The sequence below is a fragment of the Lissotriton helveticus genome, chromosome 5_1, assembly GCF_964261635.1.
Source record: "Lissotriton helveticus chromosome 5_1, aLisHel1.1, whole genome shotgun sequence".
NCBI classification, from domain to species: Eukaryota; Metazoa; Chordata; class Amphibia; order Caudata; family Salamandridae; genus Lissotriton; species Lissotriton helveticus.
In genome coordinates, this window is record NC_136065.1 from 1,241,678,760 (window position 1) to 1,241,705,651 (window position 26,892).

Below are 26,892 nucleotides of genomic sequence, written 5' to 3' on the forward strand. Positions count from 1 at the left end.
ACACGTTATAACAAGCATTGGCTGCGCGGCCACGAAATAAAATAAAAAAACGCGAGTTGTGCGCACGCGTGCGCGCAACCGGAAAAGTGCTGTGCACCTCGCACGCACTTGTGCGCGTTCTAGCAAGATGGTGGCCAGCAAGGTAGCGCTTTTTGAAGCAGCTATTAAATGTTTCGCAAGAGACAGCACATGCGCTGACTCTAGCGAGACCTAAAAATGCAATAATAAGATGGTATGGTTGACAAAAGATGAGTAGAAAGCCCCTTTTGATGCAGAGGAATGAGAATCCATTGATAAAAGAAGCTGTTCCGTCACAAAATCATAAATGGCTCAGAGAGCCAATTACAGGCATTTTTCCGTTTCAAATTTTCAATGGATCTATGCGGTTGTATATGTTGTCGCACCGCATGATGGATAATTCCTACAATAGGGTGAGATACTTTGTGTGTGTATATGTGATTCACTGAAGATTCCCACGAATTGTTATGTTAATTGTGTGCATGTATTAGACTGAATAAGGAAGGCACGTGTGTCACAAGTGGGCTTTACAGTGCATTTCTGCAAGTCAGTGTGCTGTAAATAGGTTTGATGTGTCTTTTGTGTCATACCACAAATTCAACATATCCCCCTATGCTGTTGTTTTCTCCCATTACAGGAACTATATAAAAGAGATGGGCGAGTAGTTCGTATATGTGTTATGTGTTTTATGTCATATGTCCCAACTGAATAGAGAAAGGGCCTATAGATGACAAACTTATAAGTACAGGTCATATAGACACGTGTTCTGGGGCGTCCCTTTTGTCTTGATGAAAGCCTAGGACCCAAGAGGCCGCACAAATATAGGCTGAAACACCCAACACATTGCTTTTATCTAAACCGGGGCACCTGCTATTAAAGGGATACCTGGGTGGCCTCTAGGTACTTTTAACTTAGATTAGGACCTCAGTAAAAAACATAACACACGTGCGTCCTGGAATGTGTTTGAGCCCATCTTGGTCTTTCGGAATCAGGTTGAGACCCGATGATGAAGCATGCCACTAATAGAGTAGGTGAGGGTCTATCAACACATCTAGAAGAGGTGTCTAGGGGGTAATCTAAATTGGTACATATAGGTTGTAGGTTACCCTTTTGTGTGATGATTTTTTTTTAAAAAATGGCCTGTATACCTTCTCCGTTTCCAGCTGAATCACACTGCATCTGACAGAGATGATAATTCATATTTCTGATGCATACGTCTACCTGCAGATTTCGCACGTGTAGAACTATCCCAGGTGTCCGAATGGGATCTGGAAGCTTCAAAGCTCCCAAGCTGCCAGAAGGGAGCATAGGCTTTGTATCAATGCTGTAAATGACATCAGATGACATCACCAAAGCCATTTGTCGCCCACCCTGGGACAACAATGTGAATTCCCATTTTTCCACATCTTCAACACAGATCCAAAGTTTGTTCTCTCTTCTGAAAGTGGTGATTTTTCATCACAGAAAATCGATTGAGTGCAGGTCAAACATCTCCTCCAAAACTGTTAAAGCACTCTAGGGACTGTGAGGAGTAGATGTCAACTACTGACTTCCATTGCATCTGCCTTTGGTGTCTAGGCGTAGACGATGACTGCCTTCAAGTGGATATTGCCTCAACATGCACCGAAGTCTATCAAAGATCAGCAGGCCGAGTTACTCATGGCCCAGGGTGTAATGGCAGACGCAGCAGTCGTTGGTCAATTCCACGCTCCAGGTCACCATCCTCGCATTTTTCAAGCAAGCTCATGTAGCGCAAGAAACATGACAAAAATGTAACTCCCACAGGATCTTCATCCTCAGAACTGAAGTTGGTAGTTGTGGAGCAGGGAGATCATCCCAAGGTGTCGCCACGCACCAGTGACTCCACAGGACTCTGCCCCTGATATGCCTCAATCTTCGCCTGCACCTTCTCTGTTTTTTCCAGCTCCAGTGTTCCCAGAATTTCCTGTGCCAACGTCTTCCTACCTGGAGTTTCTGACACCAGGTTTGGACCTGGCTTTGTTCCTCAGTGTGTTCCTTAGTGCCACCTATAGCATCATTTTGAGAGCTACAGTAAAATCCAGTTCACCGTCTGGGACCATGGTACCTTAAAGTCTACTTATGTTCATGTCTTTGGGTGCAACACCGATGCCATTAGGCTCTGCTCCTTTCGTACCGGCGCCAGTTCCGCCATCTTTTTCGCCGACGCCTCCAGCGCTGGACTTCTGAAGGAGAAAGAATATAGCAGATTCATGACGTTTTTGGATATGATGATGATGGTGGTGGGGAATTAGCAGGCCTTTCATCCACCAGTGGATTGGACACCTCCCCGAAGATGGAATTCCCAACAGGACCTTGTAGCCCAAAGTAATGTCCTTCCACTCAGTGGTTAAAAAAAGCTGTAGAAGCACTGGAGCTGCAGCTTCCAAAGGTGGACGTTAAAAAGAATGTCCTTAGCAAGGGTCACCTCCCAGCCACACCAGCTTTAGAACCTCTTCTGTCCTACATAGAGGCCTTTTGTAGATCTGGTGATGCCAGCTTTGGGGATGCACACCTCCGCACTGGCATTCAACAGGCTGGTGGGATGGCGCTGCCTCCCAGCACCAGAAGATCCTCCCTTCTTATCTACTCATCTGTCACCAGAAAGCCTAGTCATACAAGCATCCTGCTCTCCTGGGCATTTGGCAGGGATCTTTCCTTCTGCTCTTTCTACAAGGAGTCAAAACAGCTAAAAGCTTGGGAGAAGTGAACTTTTTCCATTTCAAAAGGACAACCTAAACTTCCCGTACCTATGTGACTAGCTGATCAAAGACAGTGCACCAGGGATGATGGCATGTCATATCCAGGCAACAGTCTTGTTACTGTCGACCTGAACCTTTCCATGAACAATCCCAGTTCTCACCTGGAGCCCTCCCAGTGCCTCCACTTCTTAGGGTCCGTTCTGGAAACTACCCTTCCACAAGCCTTGCCCCTCCTCAGAGAATTATCGATATCTAGGAAATGGTCCCATCTTTTCCAGAGGGCGCATAAGTTCCTGTCCTGAAGGTCTTGCGTCTTCTGGCATTCTCCTGGTCATGCATGTTGCCACATAAGGGTTCTGCTGTAGCGTCTTGGCAGGCACTGGTTCCAGCACAGGGGAGACCTAACGGACCCAATCATAATTTTCCAGAGCCTTGCTGTAGATTTGGTTTGGTGGGGGAACGAGACAATCCTGCTCTGTTAGCTTATGTAATGGTGAATTGTAAAGTGCACTATCACTCGGTATCCTGGCAGTGAGCAGGGCCAAGTGGGAATACTAAAAAAGACTTGCCTTCAGCTTCTTGCATAATTCAAGAAGTGAGGAAAAGGCTCAGATGTGTAGTGACAGGTCATCCCATGCTTTAGAAGTGATGTAGGAGAAGGTTCGACCGTCGGATCTGGTTCTCTGTATGCGTGATATATGTGTGAGTAGGAGTCTGGCAGGTTTGTGAAAGCAGGTGTTGGGCTGGAGTTACGTAGTGCCTTGAAAGTGTGGGTGAGGAGTTTGAGTTGTGCTTGTTTGTGTATGGGTAACCAGTGTAGCTCTTTGAGGTGAAGTGAGATGTGTTTGCAGCGTGGGAGGTTGAAAGTGATATTGTCCACCGAGTTCTGGATGGTCTGTCGCCTTCTGTTGAGTTGTGGACAACAGTGTTCCCATAGTACATCTTGCTTGTGGCTGAGGAATTGGGTGACAGCTTTCCGAGTGTTGATTGGTAACCTGTATCAGAATTTTCAGGGTATGGAAGCTTGAGGCATTGAAAGCGTTGATTTGAATGTCCATGTTAAGCTTGCAGTGAATGACCATCCTGAGGTTCTTGGTGTGGATGGTGAGATCTGCAAGGGGCATCCCCACACAGTTTCACTAAGCATTACTACCTGGATTCTGAAGTGTGTAAGGATAGCCATTTCGACAGATCGATGCAGCAAATCTTTTGCATTTAACCATCAATCAACCCTACTCCTGGAAAGGCTACTGCTTTGGTATCTATTCTATAGCTTAGGAATTCCCATGTAGAAGTATCCATCAGAAGAAAAAGTTACTTACTTGAGGGAACAGTCTTTCTGGTGAATACTCTTTTTACTTGGGAATTCCTCCGTATTCCCGCCCGCCTCCCCATTTGATGGATGTGTTATAGAGACAATAAGGTCCCAATTCAAGTTTGGTACTGTACTACTTAATGGTGATGCCAGTCCATCCGCTTGCCTCAAATGCTTGGAAGACTCGATGGAAACTGACGTTGCGTAGGGGTAGGCACTATATGGCTTTGACGATGTCCTCTGACGCCAACTCCAGTGTCCAACAAAGCCAGAGCCTACTGCCCACGACTTAGGAGCTTTGAAGTGTCCTAATCCAGTCTGATGCCTGGGATACTTCTACAGGAGAGGAATAAGCAGGTAGATGGAGTATCAGCCAGAAAGATTGTTAATGCAAGTCAATAACGTTTTATTATGTGGACATAGGTGGCTCATGTACTATTTTTTGAGTGCAAATGATAAAAGAATGGCACATTTATTTCCATATGCAGAAGCTTTAAGAAATGTATTATATGTTGACTGTTTCAGGCGATTGAAAGAACAAGCCTTTCTGGGACTTAATAGAGACTGGATTGAACGAGTGCCATTGTTTGTTTCCCTCTCATGTTTACAATAACTTTTAAATATAATATATATTTTTCCTCATCTCATTTTCACATGTTTTTCATGCTACATGTCTGATTCATTGATGATCAAGTAACATTTTTTACAGAAAGTTAAGGAATGATCACACTGCCCCTTAGGATCAAGTAGTATTCAGAACAGGTTGTAGAGAATGGTTAGTTCCCATTGGGACACATACACACTGAATAAGAGGGGCCAATGGAATTGGACACGGTACACACAACCCAGCTGTGAAGCCTCCTTGAAGCAAATTTTTCCAGGTGGGCCCTACCACTAACAGACCTTCCAGGGTTAGAAAACATTTTTGAAAGGTTCGGTTTTCTTTCTACCCCAAATACGTAGACATTCACTGGCACTCGCACCTGTCCAGTGTCCTGGATACCACATCATCTGTATTTAATTTAGAAGAAAAGTGATCGTATACCATATATCAACACCGTACAAAAGCAAAATATGAGCTACATTTGAAAGTGAGATGGTTGCATTATGAGTTTGTTGCTATAATGAGCTTTATAGATTGCTTTTACCAATACCCTTAAAAAAGACACCAAGAGTTAAGTCGATTCACAAAGGGGCTGTATAAACGTACCCATTCACTCAGAATAGCTGCTCCTCTTCAGGAGAAATACGATCATCATAGTGACAAGATACAGAAAAACATTTTTAAAAGTTTGTGTTTGTGTTACGGGCTGGGTTTGTCAGAGTGCTTTTGTTACATTCGTATGCAGTGGGGAGGACCTTTTCACTTACTGCGTTGGAATGCAGTAATCTCTGGCTTTCCTGTGCATGGACACCCTGGGAAAGCGATGCCTCGCCTAGAAATGTGCGCTCAGTTCATTTTACTGACTGAGTGCTGTGTTTTTTAACTCAGAGCTGCTCTATTTATCTTAGGTTTTCTTTAATTCTTCTAGACTCTGCAGGTTTTTGCCAGTTGTTTTTGGACTGTACAGTGGAGCTCTGCCTGCAGCGGAATCACCAAAGAAATATATCCCTACCTGATGAAATCATACATGTTATGAGTAGGAAACTGGAGAGACCTAACCCAGAAAAAAACCCATGGGAGCAGAAGAGCCTGATTCTGGACATGTCTGAGTGCACTTGGGATAGGTATGGACATTTTTGTGTGCTTCAGTGTCGCACTTGGGTCAGAGATAACATTTGGTATCTCAGGACAATTACCTATTTTTTCATGTATGTGTGTGTCTGGAATTGAGGTTGTTTGAGCTTTACTGCTATCAGACTTACCTGTTCAATATCTTGTGCAACAAGGGTGTGTAGCCCCCAACCCCCTCTCTCTGTTGCCTAGGCATGTCACAGTCTGTTGTCCTGGATTGGAGGTTACTAATTTCAACCTTAATCTTGGCGGCATAAACAATCGGCCAGATTGCAAATGTGTAGGGTTTGAAAGAGCTGGGGAAGATATGGTGCTTGGACTTATGGAGAAGAGCACAGCCCGGTGCATGTGTCAGTTGTGCAGGTTTTAACTTCAGTCAAGTTAGACTGAAGGAGAAGGGGCAGAGGCAGCATGACTCAGGTGGCACTTGGTGTGTCTGAGAAACAGAGTTTGAATCGTCATGTTTGTGCTGACTGGGAAGAAATGAGCTGAAATCAGAACATGTTTTTGTGACTGTGTAAAATAATTGCATAAACTTTCCTCTAAGTTGCAGACCGAGAGTGATGGACCTAATGCAGATTGCTTTGGAGAGTCCAGTGAAATATCTCCCCGAAGACACAGAACAAAAGGTGAGAGAATGATACAGAGCAACCTGGGACACCAGCAGTTGTATGACAGCCTTCTGTTTGTTTTCGGAGTTTACAGTGAAGAAGGAATAATTGCACAGCCAGCTTTTACTTTATCAAAAGGTGAAATGAGAAGTGAAGGGGTAGGTATAGTGTGTTTCAGGTTTAGCCACACATGTGAACAGGCTTTTTGTCGTGCTACTATTCGATGAGGAGTAGGCGAGGAGTAGTTGGGTGGAGTTCCTCTTACATGAACAAATGAAATGTCCTATACAAGGGTGTTTGATGGAATCGGCCTATATAAATAACTGGAGAGTGGTGTTTTATTTGAACAGTTGAAGAATGGGGTTACTCTCAAACCAATGAAAGGGTATAGTTGTACGTTTGTAAACGGGTTCAGGCCGTATTACTCGTGAACAGGCAGAGAGTGGTTTAAAAGTATGTGGAGTGTCTTTTTACATATAGGTAAACCAATTGGGGCTGAAGTTAATCTTATATGAACAGGACGAGGGTGGAGGTAATATTCTGTAAACAGGTGCAGGCTAATGCCACTTGAACAATGTAACACGTAGGTTTGAAGGCCATTGGTTCCCTTTGGATAACCTATAAGAATGAGGTGTTCCTCCAATGTGAACAGGCATAGGGTAGTGCTACATGGCTGCCAAGTGGCCCATTGCCAAAAAGCCGGGACTAATAGAAACTTATACAAGGGCACTTTGGAGCTTTTGTATTACTCATATGTGAAACGGTTGAGTGGGTTAGTGACTCATTTAATCAGGTGGTGCACCTTTTATATGATCAGATTCAGGATGCCATTACTCTAAGCTGAACAGGCGTTAGTGGGGAGGAGTTCCTGTTATTCAGGATGGTGATGTTACTGTGTGGTGAAAAGGTAGAGGGTGGTGTTTCTTTTTTGTGACTGGGTTGAGGGTGTTTTTACTCCTAGGTGGTAGGCGGGAAGTGTTGCTCTTAGCTGAATAGGCAATGGTTGAGTTCCTCCAAATCAGACAGCTAGGGAGTGGTTTTAATCCAATCTGGAAAAAAGTGATGGCTGGTGGTGTCCTCATATAAACAGGTGTTTCCTAAGAGTGGTGTTACTGTGAAGATAGCGGGTGATGTTAATATTTATGTGAGCAGATGTGACTGCTCACAGTTCCAACTGCTGTGTAGATCGAAGACGTTTTAAACATCTCTTGATTGTTGAGTGTTGATTTAGGGAGTTGTAGAAGTGGTTGAACCTAAGGGGTGATGTAAAGAACTGCAGTTGTTCAGCATCTGCATTTTGGAAAGCATTTGAAGTGGCTGGCTCTAGTTGTTAATGTAAAGAGGCGAAGAAAAGTCTAAACCTCAGTGTTGCTGTAAAGAGCTGTAAATCCTATGGAACCTTAATGTTGATATCGGAAGCTGGTTATATGTTTGAACCCTGGTGTTGTTTTTAATAGCTGTAGAAGTGCCTGAATTTTTAGGTAGGTTGAGTATTTTCTCCTCCTTAACCAGACCCTTTCCTCTTATGATGCAGGATGTAGACCGTGCTATAGCTGCATCAAGCTTGCTTCACCAGGCGGATCAGGCATTCAGGCGCATTGTATCTCAAACCATGGAAAAGGCACAAGGTAAGGAGATAACCCTGGTGCTTCTTTGCCGCTTTTCCTAAACAAACACTTGCCTGTTCAACAGGTTTCTTAATGTTAGTGCTCAGTCAAGTAAACAGCAGCGCAGTTATGCTATTTCCTAAGACCAAGGTCAGGAGGGCCACAAGTGGCTATTGGCCATACTTTTGAGTGCCCTTGATCTAGAGTCAATAATAGCAGTGCATCCACGGAGATGATGCTGCTTGCTACTGGTGTAGGACAAGCAAAGCAATGCTGCAGATCATGCAAGTCCTGGGGTGGGGACCAAGGGTTCAAATAGTAAAATCTTCCACAGCGCAACTTCTCCCGCTACAGTTGTTAAATTGAAGCACCCCTAGACTCCCACAGCACAAAAGTAGGGCCAGGGATGAAGCAACCTCACATTAAATGACAATAAAGCAGCATGTTTATTTATATGGAGCAGCTGCCTAGAGTCTCCTTGGGCTTTAAAGCAGCTGCCCTTCCCCAGCCGCCTCCCACAGTTCTCGAAGATAGCGGGTACTCTGTAAAGTAATTTGCCTGCCGAGCTGAAACCCAGCTACTTTCGTCAGACTGACAAATTCCTTACGCACACAATCTATCATAAAAAGACTGTCTCAATCCCACGGGGATTCCACTCCTCGATCTCTGCTTACTCCACCACACCGGTGTGTGGCTTATCAGGAAACAAGTAAAGCATTGAACCAACCACTGAGTCCATTTTTTAACATTCCCTGGGGAACAAACTGATCCTATCAGGAGATGGGCTTCTTTTGAATCCTGATTGCATTTTCTATCCTGGGGGCATATTGACTGCATGTTTACTGCGTGATCACTAAATGGGGGAAGCTTGCTTTCCTCCTGCTCTGTTTCCTGGTACCTGTTTATGCTATCAGCAGGAAGGTATGTTAATTAACTCCAGGCCAAGAGCCATGACCATCAAACAACAGAAGGTATGCCTGATTTTAACAGTGATAAGTGCTTGTTCCTTCTCTAACCTACCAAGCTGCTTCAAGAACTAGGAAGGGACGCAGGGAAGCTGGCATGTCCAGCAGAACAGTTACCAGCTAGGTTTAGATTAAACACCATAGCTCACCGTGAGGTACTGGGTTTTTAAGAACCGGCACAGAACCGGTAACCCAGCGGTGTCAGGGTACACCCAGAGACCTAGAGTTCTTCCTGATTTAGACCACAGAAACTCAGAGTCTTCTAGGTGAAGTCAAGGATCGATTTTATTGGCTGCAACCAAGGTAACAAGTGTCCTAGAATACAACACACGGGGAAGTATATTCTCAGGAGACTGCTCGAATTTACAAAGTCAGGCTTCTCTCTTTATACAGAATATTCAGCTTCAGGCAAACATTCTTCGAATTTGTAGTATGTCATTTACAGTTACTGGTTACAAAGAAAAAGCGGAGTCATGATGACATGTACATATTTCACGTCGTGCTGCCCATAACAAATCACCCGGCAAGGCCCAACATTTCATCAGATATCGGTGGACCCCCAATAAAACAGGCACCTCCCCATCATAAAGTAAGTGAAGCAAAAGAGTAGAGACAGATGTGAGCAAGATACGGCAGGTGTGCGCGCTGAAATGGTTTTATGGTTTGTTGAGCCTTGATGCTATCTTGCTCGGCCACTGGGAGGGGGAACTGACCTAACGAGTTCGGCCTGGGGCAATGGTTCCAACTTGCACAGGTCATGGAAAAGTCGATTAAGGAGTATGTGTCCTTGTGGAATTGAATTCAGCTGGATTAAGGCCTATGTAAAGGGCAACACATAAATGGGAGCCAAGGGTTCAGAACGAAAATGACGATTTTGAGGTGAAATCGTCACTCAAATATGCTGAAAATATATGTACATGATGTGCTCGTCATTCTCGGTCTTTTGATACCAAATTCGTCATGTTTCGACGAAGTTTTTATTCTCGAGTCCAGAACGATTACACGAATCCAGAATTTTCAGAACCACAAACCCTCCTTTTGCCCTTACATAGGCAATTAATCTATCCTTATGTTAATCTGAGTCCAGATCTACTTTCCTAAAGTCATTGAGATGTTGCTGTAACATCATTCTAGTACTCAGTTCATCTCTTGACACAGGCTTCCTTACACATGATGTAACACAGAGGCCACATATTGCAGGAGCACACTGTATGCATAGACAGAACAGGAAAAGAATGGCCATCCCAATGACCATTAGAATTTTCCATCCCCAGGCGGATATCAGTTCCCAGAACCATCCCATTAGGGACCAATCTCCTTTATCCACATGAATAGATTCGGAAATCTTATGTAGTTTGGAGATGGCCTGGTACACTGTTGGAGCGTTATCAGGGATGAAGATACAGCAACTAGATTGGATCAATCTGCATACCCCACCTCGGTCTGCAAGTATGACATCTAAGGCGGCCCTGTTTTCAAGGGTCATAAGTCGATCCGACTGGAGCTCAGCAGTCAAGTTACTAAGGGCACCAGCAGTTTCAATCACGGTGGACTCAACTACCCTTGTCAATTGCCTTATATTCCTGCTGTTAGCCATGGATCCCCAGAACGGCAGAAAACCCTTTGCAAAGTCCCCAAATTCTTGACCTGCAGTGTCCTCTTCACTCAAGACACCTCTAACTATCCTTGTCCTGTGGTAGTCTGCCGCTGCTGTGTAGGTGCGAGGCAACAGGAAGGAAACAAAACAGGAGCCCGAAAAGTCAGGGGGCAACCATGTATAGGCTCTATCATGGCAGATGAAATAGGTACCCTTAGCTGCTAAAAACGCAGGGGAAGTCTGAGATCCAAACACATACGTTTCAGTACAGACACTCTTCCCTAACTGAGCCCTGGGATTCGTGCCATTACCTTGCAGACACAGATGACCCTGATGGGGTACAATCCAAATCGGGGACGATCTTTTAGCTTGCTGTTTCTCACTCAGAGTAGCTCCATATCCAGTCATGTTCCATCCCATGTAGACTAGTGTCTCATCTCTAGGGATAGTCTCATAAGAAATACCTTCCTTAATCATATCGACTATTCCCTTGACTAGAGCACTTTTCCTAGGATTATCTGTTACAGAACGTAGGGGGTAGATTTCGTGTGCATATATGAACATGGTCCTATATGCCCATACAGAACCATTGTGACTGAATGGCAAGACCAGATAAGGGATACCTTTATCCGTTGTGTGAGGCATAAGACCACACACCCAACAGTTAGTCGTGTTCATTACAAGTTGGTGTTGGTGTAATAACTGAACAAAAGAGTTATTGACGAATTCCAATCTCCTATTTGATTTGTGGTCAGGCAGAGGGTGGAAAGAATGAGAGGAAACAGTAGGAGGAGGTATGGGTGATGCAGTGGGTGCAAATGTTACACGGAAAGAGAATAAAACATAACTTATCAAAAATATCATTACGCTGAAAAGCATAAAAATACACAATATTATAAAACTTTTCTTTGTCATCGTGTTACTCAGTCTATGCTTTAAGTTCGTTTGTTTGGCAGGTCTCTCCACATCGGGAAACTCCATCCTCTCTAAAGTGCTGCCCGCGGTGGTAGGTTGCCTCTGCTAAAGGATGCTTCTGTCAGTCTAGGGCAGCTCCCTTGGACCAACCAGAACTACCGACCTAACGTTGTTAGCTGCACCCCAAAGACTTTAATCAACCGCGGCCCTAGCAGCGGAACCCGGATGGCGGTTCGAAAAACAAAAATGAGCAAGTTTCTTAGATGGGAGAGCTGCACTTTCAAAAATAGTACTTGGGGGAAAAAAGAAATATCTTTTTATGTGTCCATGGATCTTAGTCTCAAATTGCAAAAGAAATTATTTATTAGTTCGTTTTTCTCGGTCTCAAATTATACCGTTGTTTTCCTGGTATTGTCTGATCCTGGAACAAGAGGTCAGGCTCTGTAGTGTTCACTCGCTTGGATGGTGGCACAGCTTTGTGCAAAATGTTTTCGTTTTCTTGTTCAGAGTCAGTTCCTTTTACATGCAAATCATTAAAAGGGACGGTATTTGGCACGGCATCAAGTTCTGGGTCAGCGACACCCTTCTGGACCCACTGGTCATAAGGCAGAGGAAAAGGGATCCTTTTACAATGGGTCCCGTGGACCCAGTTGACCTTCCCCTCCACCCGAACAGCGGATCTTGTAGAAAGAAGGACGAGGTGAGGCCCGGTCCACCTGGGCTGGTCGTTTTTCGTCCTTTGGAAATTCCTGATGAGAATCCAGGAACCAGGGTCAATGGCGTGACCCGGAGTCTCAGAGACCGGAGGCAGGGTGTTGTGGACCTGTTGATGCAAAACACGCAATTTAGCCGTCAATTCATACAGATAATTAAGCAAAATAGGGTGTTCAAGCCCCATATGTTGGCTGGCCGGCCAAAAACTATCTCGTATGGACTCAGTTTCCCTCGTGAATGCACAGTCATTCTGGTGGACAGGAGTGCTAAGGGTAGAGCGTCAGGCCATTTAAGACCTGTGCTCGCTTGGATTTTTGCCAGTTTAAGTTTTAAAGTGCCGTTGTAGCATTCTACTAATCCAGTTGATTGGGGGTGATTTGCAGCGTGAAACTTCTGCCGTATACCTAGCCCTTCACACACTCTCTTCATCACACGACCCACAAATTCACTTCCGTTATCAGACCAGACCATTCTAGGCATTCCAAACCTGGGGAAGTACTCTTTCACAAGGGCTTTTGCTGTGGACAAGGCAGTATTGTCTTTTAGGGGATAGGCTTCTACCCATCTTGAGAAAGCACAAACCACAACGAGTACGTATTTTAAGTTCTTGCACCTCTCTATGTGGATGAAATCTAGCTGCAAAACCTCGAACGGATACGTAGGAGGCGCAAAATGACCAGCTGGAGTTGGGGTTCCCCTACCAGGATTGTGCTTCAGACATACCATGCAATTCTTGACAACATTCTCTGCACACTTGGGAATCCCTGAATTCTTCCACACTGGGGCCAACAACTCGCAAATCCCTTTCACGCTGATATGAGCCATTCCATGAGCCATTGTAACCACTGCAAGCACATATGCATCGGGTAACAACCATCTCTGATGCTCTGTTAATTCAATCCAACAGCCATTTGCATCCATTCTACCTGTACTCTCTCTCCACGTGCTCAACTCTTTCTCTGTGGCCTCAGCTTGGATGGACTTCACACTCTCTATCGTGTCCTCACATATTCCAACATCACCAGTCCATCTTTCAGGGCCTGCAACATACATTCGGCTCATTACATTCTTCGCCGTTTCTTTCGCGATCTCATCAGCAAATGCATTTCCACGACCAATATCGTCAGTCACCTTCTTGTGAGCACTGCATTTCACAATCGCCATTTGCAGAGGCAAGGTCAGTGATTCAAGAAGCTCATTCACCAACTGACCATGCTGAATCTTAGCTGCATGCGAAGTCAGGAACGCACGTTCTCTCCACAATCGTCAAACTGTGAGCCACTCCGAACGCATACTGACTATCAGTGTAGATAGTCACTCTCATTCCTTTAGACAACACACATGCTTCTAGTGAGTGCAATTAATTCTGCTGCTTGGGCTGAACCATGTGGCACTCGTGCGGTTTCAACAACTGTGTGCAAAGTCGTGACAGCATATGCTGCAGTCACGTTACCATTTGGGAGCTTGAAGCATGAACCATCCACCCATAATGTACCATCACATTCAGCAAGAGGAGTGTCAGATAGATCTATTCTCCCTTTTGTCTCTTCCTCTGTTCTGAGAAAACAATCGTGTTGTTCTGAAGCATCTGATTCCTCTGCAATCGGCAACAATGTAGCTAGATTTAAGGTACTGCACCTTTTTATGTGCACATGACTTGCTAACAGCGTTAATTCGTAGCTTGACAACCGAGCACTAGTTAAGTGCTGTGTCTTAGTTCTATTTAACAACGTGTCTACTGCATGTGGGACCATCACGACCAGTGTATTATTCATTACTAGTCCAGCAGACTGTCGAATAGAAACAGCTGCTGCTGCTGTGGCTCTTAAACAACTTGGCAATGCTTTAGCTACCAGATCCAAAGTCGAGGAAAAGTAGGCGCATGGGCGCTGTCTATCTCCAAATAACTGAGTCAACACAGACAATGCACAGCCCTCCTTCTCGTGGACATACAATGTGAAAGGCTTACTGTAGTTGGGGGTACCTAACACAGGAGCCGAACATAATGCTGTGCGCAATTCGAGAAAACTTTTCTGACACTCTTCAGACCAAGGAATGGGATTGGGTGTATTTTTACACGTTAATGCCACCAAGGGTTTGGCCAATAACGAAAAATTTGGAATCCACTGTCTACAGTACGATGTAATGCCCAGGAAAGCACGTACTTCTCTCTGAGTTCTTGGAACACTCAATTTCGCTATTGCCTGAATTCTTTCTGGGGTCAGTTTCCTTCCCTCCTTCGATAAGAGGTGACCTAGGTAGGTCACTTCTTGTCGGCAATATTGTAGTTTGGAAAGTGACACCTTGTGATGTAACTCACACAGATGACTCAATAATGACAACGTGGCCTTTTTACAAATTTCCTCAGTATCTGCAGCAATGAGCAAATCATCCACATACTGTACAAGAGTAGCACCCTTAGGTAAAACAATCGTATCAAGCTGTGTTTTTAGAGCTTGACTGTATATTGATGGACTTTCACAGTAGCCCTGAGGAGCGCGTTTAAAGCGGAAGCTGCGACCTCCTAAACTGAAGGAAAAAATATCCCTGCTTTCCTCAGCAATTGAGATACTGAAGAAAGCATTCTTCAGGTCAATCACCGAAAACCAGGAGGCAGAGGCTGGAATCATAGTCAATAATGTGGTAATGTCGGGGACAACTGGGAATTGTGGCACAACTATTTTATTCACCTCTCTAAGGTCAATAACGAATCTGTACACAGGTGGCTGAGAAGGGTCAGTTCGTTTTAAAACAGGCAGAACAGGACTATTGCAAACATTGCCTCGTGTTTCTTCAATGACATCCTTTTTAATCAATTCGTAAACGATCGCTAGCAAAGCTTTTTCACCCTCACTAGATATCTTATATTGTGGAATTCGTGGCATTTGAACATTGGCTTTCAATGTTACAACATATGGTGGTATTTCTAAAAGGCCCACATCATTAGGACCAGTAGCCCAAAGAATATCTGGAAGAAGCGACAATTCTGCTGGAAGTTTATCCCTCGACAAATACATGGGAGAGACCACTTTCCTACCTAAAGTAAGTTGTACTCCTGAAGGAGAACAGTACAAAGTCGCATACAATCTTTTTAACAAATCCAATCCTAGCAAGTTTTCGCCACAACCTGTTGTCAGAATAAGGGGTGCTTCTAATTCACAAGGACCAACAGAAAGGGACAAAGGGTCAGAAATCGGATTCCTAACTGGGGCGCCAGAAAAACCTACAGAAACGTTCATTTCGCCAGACAAAGGTGCGCCAGGGAGTTTGGAGTGCATAATAGAACTCTTTGTAGCACCAGTATCCAACAGAAAAGGTTCTGACACACCTGATGTAATCACCTCAACGTATGGTCCACTCCGATCTACTGGAACTGAAACAACTCCCTCTCTTTGTCTATGGCTGTCCTAGCAATGATTACCCTCCAAATACTCATCCTCTGTATAGTAATCATCAACATAGTATTGAGCTGTCCTATCAGATGCGTTGTTCTGTTGATCGAACCTATTCATAGAATTTTGTGGTGGAAGGGGGCGTGCGTTCTGGGGGACGCTTCCACGTCCTCTACCTCTAGGCGCTTGCTGAACACCACGACCTCTTACACCAGAAGCACCATTTGCACGCTGTAATAAAATAGGACAACTATACTTGAAATTACCCTCTTCTTTGCAATATGAACACTGGTTGGGGCCTACAGAGACACGTGGCTGAGTGTACTCGACTCTTTGCGAGTTCCTCTGATATTGTTGAGGCTGCTGGAAATTATTCTGGTAGTGATTCTGGCTACCTCTATTCTGATTACCACCACTACGTGACGGATAGGCTTGCTGTAGCAAAACCTTCGTTTTCAGTTCTTTAGTTTTCTTTTCTACTCTATCTTTCTCGTCCTTGTCTCTATTTTCGTAATATTGTGCAGTAGCCAATATCTGGGCTGAAGATGAGACTGCCCAAGAACTTTCTGAATCCTTTAACTTTTTACACAATTCTGGAAGCAGATTGTGCACGAATTTGTCAACAAACAATCTCTGACCACCTTCTGTGGTCATATCTTGACCGCTGTGGTCGACAAATGTTTCTTCGAACCTGGTGAAGAAATCTGAAACAGTTTCTTCTTTCTTCTGCTTGCATGCGGACAACTTATCCTAATTTACACGTATTGCAGGCATTATCGTTTTCATGTAATCTACTATTTTACCAGGGAGTTCTGCTATCAAAGGCTCAGGCTTAGCACCACCAACTTGTCGGGCGTCTGCAGCGGCAATATTAGCCCACGAGTCACCTAATTCCTGATCATGATCTATGTGACAAATTTTACCCCATAAAGGCTGTGGAACAACATTCCCAAATAGCATATCAATATCGGCTAAATTCATTATACATGACCCAGCAGTTTGGGACAACTCTTTGTAATACCCTGCAGGATTTTTACGCGGATCAGGTAATGTTTGTTTGAGTGCTAAAACTTCAGCTCGCTTCCATGGGACATGTACCCATACACGCTGAAAATGTGGCAGAATAGGTGGGACAGCAGTTGTGTCACCCTCTCTCCATTGTGGGGGAACTTCTCTCATAGGGTATTGTCGCGCCTTTTTCCTACTAGATGTACCAGGCTCAGATTGTGACCCAGAACTACTCCCCTTACTCCGATATGATAACAATATTTCAACCGCTTTCTCTACATCAGGACCTACAATCATGCCTTCTCCAAATTTAAACCGTACACGACACAACTCTTGCGGGTTGCTTTCCAGATCATTGTCTTCCAAATCCTCACAAAGAAAAACACACATCTATTCGAAAACATATCTCTGTGTCGGTGCTTCCCATTGATGGAAGACTTCCATGACAGACTCTACATCATATTTTACAGTGTCCATGACCCATTTCCGTGCTAAACTATTCAGTGAGTCTCTCTCTTGATAGTCAGGCAGTCGACTTCGCAACTGTCTTTGTCCCATGTTAGGGGTCGTAGTAGGCGACCCGAAAAGAGGTAAAAGAAGGTTAGTAACAGTGCTGGCCATTTTCTGCCGAATGGAAGGTGAAACTGAAGGAAGAACGGGTGGAAAAACGGGGTGAGATAATGCAGGGGCAGAGATAATAGCAGAGGAGGCATCAGGGGAAATAGAAGGAGCACTAGGCAAAATCGTACAGGGAGCATTAGAAGAAGTAGAAAGTATGGTAGGAAAAATCGTAGAAAGCACAGGTGAAGCAGAGGTGGTCGGTGAGCCTGGAGGAGGCTGCACCGAAGGAGTAGGAGCCAGCTGAAGAACAGCTGGTGGGTGCTGTGGAGGAACAGGTTGCGCAACTAAAGGTTGCGGGGGTGCCGTGGCATTTTGTGCATAGGGGGGTGGCGAATTTAGTAAATGTGACATTAATGGGTCTTTTTCACGCTCTTTTGCTGCCTCTTGCTGAAGAGACCTAGCGATACAAAAGAGAATGATGGACGGAGCGTTTGAACAAATCAAACACTCACCCCCAGTCAACTGATCTGGGTTTAATCCATCACCATTCTTTAGTTCACTCAGCCACCCCAGTTCAGACATGGCTATATGCAAATAAGTCTGACCCTGTGCCTTATGGGAACAGTCCAGCCCGAACTGCCAAGCCATGTCTTCCCTGGACCGGAAACAAGCATCCTGGGACCGGTTTCGGATTCATAATCCTCATCAGCCAGGCTATCTTGAATCCAGTGGCCAAGTGAACAAGGGACTCACGTCTGAGCATACCCTGCCACACTTAGGGCGAACAAAGCGATACAAAAGAGAATGATGGACGGAGCGTTTGAACAAATCAAACACTCACCCCCAGTCAACTGATCTGGGTTTAATCCATCACCATTCTTTAGTTCACTCAGCCACCCCAGTTCAGACATGGCTATATGCAAATAAGTCTGACCCTGTGCCTTGTGGGAACAGTCCAGCCCGAACTGCCAAGCCATGTCTTCCCTGGACCGGAAACAAGCATCCTGGGACCGGTTTCGGATTCATAATCCTCATCAGCCAGGCTATCTTGAATCCAGTGGCCAAGTGAACAAGGGACTCACGTCTGAGCATACCCTGCCACACTTAGGGCGAACAAAGCGATACAAAAGAGAATGATGGACGGAGCGTTTGAACAAATCAAACACTCACCCCCAGTCAACTGATCTGGGTTTAATCCATCACCATTCTTTAGTTCACTCAGCCTTGCTCTTGCTGAAGAGACGGCAAAACTGGATAACATTTTTCCATTGCCATTTTACGTTGCTCACTCATCTGCTCTTCTTCATTGTCTTTAAACTGTATAGCAGCTTGCATTACTGAAAGTCCCTCTTCTCTTTTATTTTTCTAAGCTAATTTGATTTCCTTTTGTTTGGCTTCTTTACGCCATAAGCGGAAAGAGTCAAACATCGCCGGCCGGGCTTTCTTTTTAAAGAGTTTAACTTCAAGGTTGTCTAAGATTTCGGAATCAAAACTACCGTATTGGGGCCATTTTAAAACACCATCCTTCCTGGTGTATTTAATCCACACTTCGTTGTATGTGATGGGGCCTACCCCATGTTTCACATATAGCTCGTAAGTTGGAGTTCCAACCGGAGGAACCGGACATGAGTCCTCCAATCGGGAGTCCCTATTATTATAACCAAGACAAAACAAATTTCCAAGTCTAAGACTAGGCATCTTCTCTCTCTAGTCTAGTTCCAAACTTCAAAGGATTATCGATTACGATATTTCTCGTGAATACACGAGTCCTTCGGTTTTGGTGCTTGCAAGTACCAACAAATTATCCCAAAGGATACCCAAGACTAAGACCAACTAAGGACTGGGAGACGCTCTACTTATACTTAACTGAGATATCGATGACGTCACCAGAAGACTCGTCTTAGTGTTTCGCTCTACCAAACTTCAAGGGTCCAAATCAGGGCGTTAGCCAGGGCAGCAGTCCTCTGTAGCCGTTGGGAAGCGGGGAACCTCGCAGCAAAGACCTTCGGACCACGTCGACATGCAGGGGTCGATGAGGTGGTTGGCCGTCCTCTGGAATTTTCACACGAAGCTCCTCACGAACCTCTGGCTGGGCTGGTACCACTGGAACCGCCCCAAACGTTGGGCGCCAGCTGAGGTACTGGGTTTTTAAGAACCGGCACAGAACCGGTAACCCAGCGGTGTCAGGGTACACCCAGAGACCTCGAGTTCTTCCTGATTTAGACCACAGAAACTCAGTCTTCTAGGTGAAGTCAAGGATCGATTTTATTGGCTGCAACCAAGGTAACAAGTGTCCTAGAATACAACACACGGGGAAGTATATTCTCAGGAGACTGCTCGAATTTACAAAGTCAGGCTTCTCTCTTTATACAGAATATTCAGCTTCAGGCAAACATTCTTCGAATTTGTAGTATGTCATTTACAGTTACTGGTTACAAAGAAAAAGCGGAGTCATGATGACATGTACATATTTCACGTTGTGCTGCCCATAACAAATCACCCGGCAAGGCCCAACATTTCATCAGATATCAGGCACCTCCCCATCATAAAGTAAGTGAAGCAAAAGAGTAGAGACAGATGTGAGCAAGATACGGCAGGTGTGCGCGCTGAAATGGTTTTATGGTTTGTTGAGCCTTGATGCTATCTTGCTCGGCCACTGGGAGGGGAACTGACCTAACGAGTTCGGCCTGGGGCAATGGTTCCAACCTGCACAGGTCATGGAAAAGTCGATTAAGGAGTATGTGTCCTTGTGGAATTGAATTCAGCTGGATTAAGGCCTATGTAAAGGGCAACACATAAATGGGAGCCAAGGGTTCAGAACAAAAATGACGATTTCGAGGTGAAATCGTCACTCAAATATGCTGAAAATATATGTACATGATGTGCTCGTCATTCTCGGTCTTTTGATACCAAATTCGTCATGTTTCGACAAAGTTTTTATTCTCGAGTCCAGAACGATTACACGAATCCAGAATTTTCAGAACCACAACCGATCCATCCTCACCCTTTAGAACGCACTGGATTTCAACACACACCTCAGACGTGATAGAGGCAAAAAGAACCCAAGTAAGGGAGACTGCAAAGACGTTACCAGACTGAGTATAGATATCCTTGACTATACATTAATGCTGCCAACACTGTTAGTCTGCCCCAACCTGGATAGAGATGGCAGTAGCCACTCTGTCAAAAGAAGGATGCATTTTGCATGCCTCCTCAACCTCCAAGCCAATCTCTAGGGTCACTATCTTTGTAAACAGGGAGGCTCTCAGTGGACACCCATGCTTGACTGTCATGTCAATATAGGCAAAAATCTTCAGAGGAGGTCAACATAGGGCAAGGAAGCAGGGTCTCCAGGTCCATGCAGACTTTCATCCCAACATCCCCTTAACTTTGATTCTAGTCTTCACTTTTAGATCCAGGTACAGTCTGACTGACCCACCAGAGCCTCACCTCTCAGACACAATGTCAAGATTGGGGTTAGATCCATATAAGGGGGAGGGAGCATACTGCCTCTCATCCTAGCACACTTCACCCAATTGCATTCTGGTAAATGCAGTATGCTTACTTCAAAGTTGCTCTAGTTTTTCACCAAAGTCTGTACAAATGGTACTGTTCTCTCTAGACACATCTTTCTGGGTTCAGCCCTTCGTCAGTAGAGAGCACAGAAAAGTCATCTGGGTTGCTAAAATGCTGCCCAGTTCTTCATAGGTTACAGTACCACTTCACAGCGCATAGAGGTGCATCCTAGAGCTCATCAGCTCGTTGGCTGAAGTAAGCACACAGCCTGCCATCCCAGCACAGTTCACCCCATTGCATTCTGATACATGAAGTACGCTTACTTCAAAGTTGCTGTAACTTTTCACCAAGGTCGGTACAGGTAGTGCGGTTATCTCTAGACACGTGTTTCTGGGTTTAGCCCTTCTTCCTTACAGAGCAGAAGTAGTAGAGAGCAGAGAAAAGTCGTCTGGGGTTGATGAAATGCTGCCCAAGTCTTCATAGGTCACAGTACCACTCTGCAGGCACTCAAGTGCATCCCAGAAACCTGTGTCTAGAGATAACCGCACTAGCTGCGCCACCGTTGGTGAAAACGACAACTTTGAAATAAGCTTAATGCATTTACCAGAATGCAGTGGGGTTAACTGTCCTGGGATGAGAGGCAGTGTGCTCACTCCTCCCTTAGGGTTAGATCCATGTAAAGTCGGAGGGGCTGGACCCTCCAATAAAGTAATCAATAAGTAACATTCCTCCCAAGCAAACACTTTAGTCAAAGTACAATATCTATCGTTCCATTGTAACAAGTAAACAACATTCACAAATACTTCAAAACAAATATGTTGTTTGGGGTGTTTTCAGCAAAGTATAAACATACTTGAACTGTTTAATTCCCACGTGATTGACTGAATATTGGACTGGGCTCCCTAATGAACTGTGTGTGCAGTTAACAGAAAACTCTTGGCATAAGAATGACTTGTATAATGAAGCAGTTCAATTTTTTTTGCTATCCCGGTTTACTTCTTTGCACTAGCATATTCGTGCCAATATTAAGGCAATGATGATATTTATTTTTTGCTAATGACAAGCCTACTTTGACAGCTCGTTCCTGTATGTGTTTATATTTTGTTGAATAAACACCAAAAATGCATATATTAAGTATTTGTGATTTTTCTTCACTTGTTACAATAGAATGATTGACATATAACTTTGACTGAAGCATTAGCTTGGTGGACACTGTTTCTTCTTGATTGCTTCACCTCTCAGGTACAGTATGACCCAATGGATCCTTCCTCCAAGCCACATTCTGACCTAGCAGAACCGTCTCTCCCAGTCTCATAGTCTGAACCAGTATAGCCTTGCTTCTGGGATTCAGCACATCCTTTCCTCTCCAATGTTGTCTTTCATAGCAAATACTTGATTATCAGTTCTCTCTCAGCTGAGCACTTCCATCTTAGGCACGGTTAGTTCAGCTAAGAATTTCCTCTCAGTTTGTTTATTCCAAATGATCCTTCTCTCTCAGACACCATCTGTCCCAACAGAGCCTTACCACTCTCTCAGGCTCAGCTACACCCAGTAGAACCATCCTTTTTTGGCGCAGTGTAAGACAACAGATCAGCCTTTCCTTCTCGGGTATTGTCTATGACAGTAAAACATTTGTTGCCCGATATAGGCCTATTTTGACCCAGCATAACCTTCCCTTTTAGATGTATTTTGACCTAACATACCTTTGTCTTGGTCTAGCCCAGCAGAACTTAGCCTTTCACTTTTTTTCTGTCCATACTGAGCAATCAGACTCCAGCACACGCTCCCAGCAGAGCCTTCCATCTCATGTAAATTCTAACCTAACAGAGCCTTCCCCTTCAGGTGCAGTCTGTTACCCATTATGAAGGAAAGCAGCTACCCTTTCTGACACTTTCCCCTCCCAGCAGAACCTTGGCCCACGCTTTCTGGTGCATTCTTTATCTGCCAAGACCAATCGGGCTTTTCTTGACATTCTCCCTCATATCTTGGTGCAGTCATTCAGACCCACCAAAGACTAACTCAACTGTGCTTGCGCTCTCAGACACTCATTGAAACAGGAAATATCTTACACCAAAGTCTTTTTTTGTTCAATTTAGGCAACGTCTGAAATAGGAAGGCTTTACATCTAAGTCCTAGTCTGCCTTTTCTCTCTGATTTAGATACTTTTAAACCCAACACAGGTTTCCCTCTTCTGGATCTAATATAACCCTACCATGCAGTCCCTTTCAGATCAAAGAGTCCGATCCAGCTGTGACTTTTCTCTCGGGTAAAAGCCTGATCCATTAGGGCCTTCCTCATAAAGTCAGTCGCAGGTTGACCCAGCAGACATCCATCTCCGATAAAGCCACACCGAAAGGCACTCTCCCACTCCAGCACACTCTCACTCGGCAGAGCATTCCTTTCCCTTTTGAACAAACATATCCTGCTTTCACAGGCACATCATAACACAGGGCTATCTTTCCTTTTAGATATTGACACAGCCTAATGCAGTAGAGACTAAGACCATGTCTCTGTTTGAATTGACGGATACCTCCATCTCAAGTGCATGCATGCTCTCACTCAGGAGATACTTTCCTCCTAATAACAGCCATACCGAGTGACCTTCTGCCCAGGTGATACTCTGTTAACCAGCAGAGCCTTCCTTTTCAGATCTAGAGAGTCTGTCTGACGTGGTAGACCAGGATCTTTCTTTCTGTCTGTTCTAGCATGCCCTTCCTTCCAGCACAGTAAAATCCAGCAGAACCTTCCATCTGGGATGAAATCCTGCCTACTAGTGCATCACAGGCACAGTCTGCCCCAGCGTATACTTCGATAGAAGTTCCTGCTACCACAGATTATGTCTGTTACGATCTGGCCCGGCACAGATTCTCTTGTTTTTTCCTCAATGAAGCTTCGAGTCACTGGATGTTCTGTGACTTCTCCCTTAGTTTACAATGTGCATGAACTCCAGTCATCAGGATTAGACGTGTTCATCAACGTCCCCAAGATTAATGCATTATTTGTGGTTTTCTCAGGTCTAACTGTATTTTCTTGTGCTTACTATCCCTATGTGGGGAACTTGAACACTTGCCTTTATGGGTTACACACTACACCATGTAGGGTGTTTGGTTGAAAGTGTGTTGTCTTTGTTTTGATCCTATGTGGGAAGTGTATCCATGTTGTGATGATGACCACCGCCGAGCTGTGTTATCGTGTTATAGGATGCAGTGTGGTGAATGAAGAGGTGTGAGAGGTGGGCAGTGTATGATTTTCAATAAGCTGACAGATTGTAGGAGCTATGGAGGTCCCTTTATGGTATTTCTTATGATCACAGTTCATTTAGCTGTTTTCTTAACTAAGCTGCCCATTCTGAGATATTTTGTGTAAAATGTATTTTCCTGAGCAGGCATAGGTTAGAGGGAGAAATGAAGGAGAGATCTGCAGATATGGATTTTGTTAATATCATCCCATATCTAATTGTCATTGTGAGATGTCAAGAAGCAGTTTAGTGTATAGCTAGTCAGGACCTGCAGTGGTGGACTAAATTAAAGTCCTCCTTTGCCCAGCGGCATGTGGCAGATCTCTTCAGTTATTCTGATCTGTTTAGTCGGTAATGGGTGGGTTATTGCTGTGGACTGGTAGAGTACTGGGTGAGAGACGTGATTTATAGCAACTGTGTCTTCTGTAAGTGTAAAACTGTCATACAGTATAAGCCTGCATGAACTGCAATTGACTGCCAGACTGCTGAGTGTTATGGAATTAGCCACAACGAAAGAGTGACTGTATAAAAATACACTGAAAGAAACACTCATATGTTATTAAAAGGACCGTCACTCACCAACCTGGTTGGTGACATGCTTCATCATTGGGTCCCCACCGGATCAGCCGAATGCCGTTCCGGTGTGCTACGACGCCTGCAATTGCAGCAGAGCGGGTTGTGATTTCGTGCAAGTGAATTAGTGCAAGTATACCGCCATGGTCTCACTATTCACAAAGGTCCTGATGAATGCTTAACGGAACTTGCTAATACAAGCAGAAACATGTTCATGTCGACCAATTTTTATATTTCATCGGTTCTCCCAGCTCCATTGTTCAGTTGGTATTGATCCGTCACTTGTTTTTAATAGTACCCAAATCCCCTAAAATAAAGCTTTTTTCAGGGAGTATTTGGCTACTTTTTAACTTGCACTAATTCACTTGCACGAAATCAAAGTGTTTCTTTCAGTGTATTTTTATACATTCACTCTTCCGTTGTTGTTAGATATATTCCCCTGGGGGACTAAGAGTGTCTTTCTCCCTCACTCTCTTTTTGTTTAGAGTTATGGAATTAGCTCCAGTGTTGGCCACAAGGGTTATGTATTGTATTGTAGTTGCATTATACAGCACTTACTGCCCTTGACAAGGCATTAAAGCACTTTATGCTAGACAGCACGCTGCTCCTGAACCCATAGTTAGCTTTTTTGCCCAGTGATTATCGTTGGTTATGACATTTAGGATTAGGGCAAAAATGCATTAAATTATGCTAACATCAAAAGGAGATGCTACAAATGCTAGAATGGACACCTTCTGATATTCACCCTTTAACTTTGGCTTAAAGTATTAATTACATAAGCAAAGTGGTGTCCATTTTGGATGACTGGTTGTGGCATCTCACAAGATATGGGGGGGGGGCTTCCTACACTGTAGTGGTGTATTTATTACCTGCATGACTGTGGTGGCTGGTGGGAGGTGAGCTAGACAATGAAGTGAGGAGGACGTAGGACTACTTTTAGCTATTCTGTTAACTATCTTAGTAAAGTACTACTAATTAATTTCATCCCGTTTACTGTTCTCCCAACTGGTACATCACTCTTTTCCTGGGCCACTCACGACCAATTGCCTCTACGCCCTGACCCAGCTCTGTTCAGTCTTCATTGATCTCCAGGAGCTCATATCTGAGAATGCAGACAGGTAGGGGATGATGGAATGTACACCCTTCCAATTTTGCCTACAGTGCAACACCAACTATCCTTGGGCAGTCCAGCATGGATTGTGTAACCTCTGTCTCTCCCTGACCAAATTAGTCTTTCTTTGACTTCTGTCTCATCTTTTGCTACAAAAGAACATTGAGGCACTAAAGAAAAAGGCGTTGAGTACACCTGAAGATGCAGCAATAGTCTGAGATGCCTGACGTCTTTGGTAAACAAAACCTGCTCAGCATCAAGGATGAGGTGTCAGACCCTCCCGGCAACACTGAGGCCCAACCAGTGTCCATCCCCGATAACCTGTAAGGGGGAGATCAGGAGGCTACAGTGTTGGCATTGCCATCATTGGGGTCACAGATGAGGAAGACAGAGACGGCCATGAGCTATGTTCCCTCTAAGTTGCGCACCTGGGCGGCCACGCACAATGTCATTTACTCCGCGCAGGGGGCCTTAAGGAGCGCCCAAAACAAAGGAATCCCCTGCTGACAGGAGAAGCGCTCTTGATGGCTTGCTAATGAGCGTAGAGTAAGGGCGATATTTTTCTTCTTGGCTCTGAATTTAAACAAGCCTAGAACAGGTGCGACTCCCCCGGCCCACTATCACCATTTAAAGAAGAAAAAATAGTGTCAAACTGTTTTTAAAAGCTTCCATAGCAGACACAAGAATTATACACCCTGCAAGTGTATAAGTGTGGTACCACAATTTTTATGTTCAAAGCACAGCTGTGTTATTTACATGCTTGTATTTAAAAGATGTTGGGACTGCAAAAGCCCCAGCTTATAATAGTATGATGTTCAACTTGATTTAATTAGGGAGGTAGAGAAATGCTCAGCTGGAAAAGAAATGAGTGAGGTTCAATATCATTTACTTTGTGCAAGAGTTTCTCTCAATTAAGGCTCTCTCATCTTCAGTTCCCCCATCACTGCAGCATACTGTGACAGCTATAACCCCTGGACAGGCTCTTTTCTTTTTTGCGCAGCTCTCTTAGCCCCATTCCCTTATTTACCAGTGTCTCACCAGGGAATCCCCCTCCCTGCACAATATCTTCCCATCGTGTGCTAGGTTTGCTTTTAATTCCCTGCTTGACTCACTGATGTTGTCCTCCATTACTGCCTATAATATTAAAGATGCTCTATAGGGGAGGAGCTACGCTAGCACCCAAGATGGCCGCATAAGCTCCCGGCTCCGCCGACCTCCGCCGGAGGCTCATGAGTCCTGACTCTCATCCTGATTTCCCACCGGACTCCCGTGCAGATGAAGTGCGCCTGACTCTAA

The 26,892-nt window shown here is 44.6% G+C and overlaps 1 protein-coding gene across 1 annotated transcript in view; it reads left to right on the plus strand.

The window, feature by feature from the left end:
* The window catches only part of PSTK (phosphoseryl-tRNA kinase), a 93,520-nt gene that overhangs the window by 52,430 nt on the left and 14,198 nt on the right, over nt 1-26,892 (plus strand). The window contains exons 3-5 of the mRNA XM_078643995.1: nt 5,586-5,781; nt 6,336-6,417; nt 7,934-8,027. Coding sequence (XP_078500121.1) covers nt 5,586-5,781; nt 6,336-6,417; nt 7,934-8,027 — 372 coding nt within the window. The remainder of the gene's footprint in view (nt 1-5,585; nt 5,782-6,335; nt 6,418-7,933; nt 8,028-26,892) is intronic.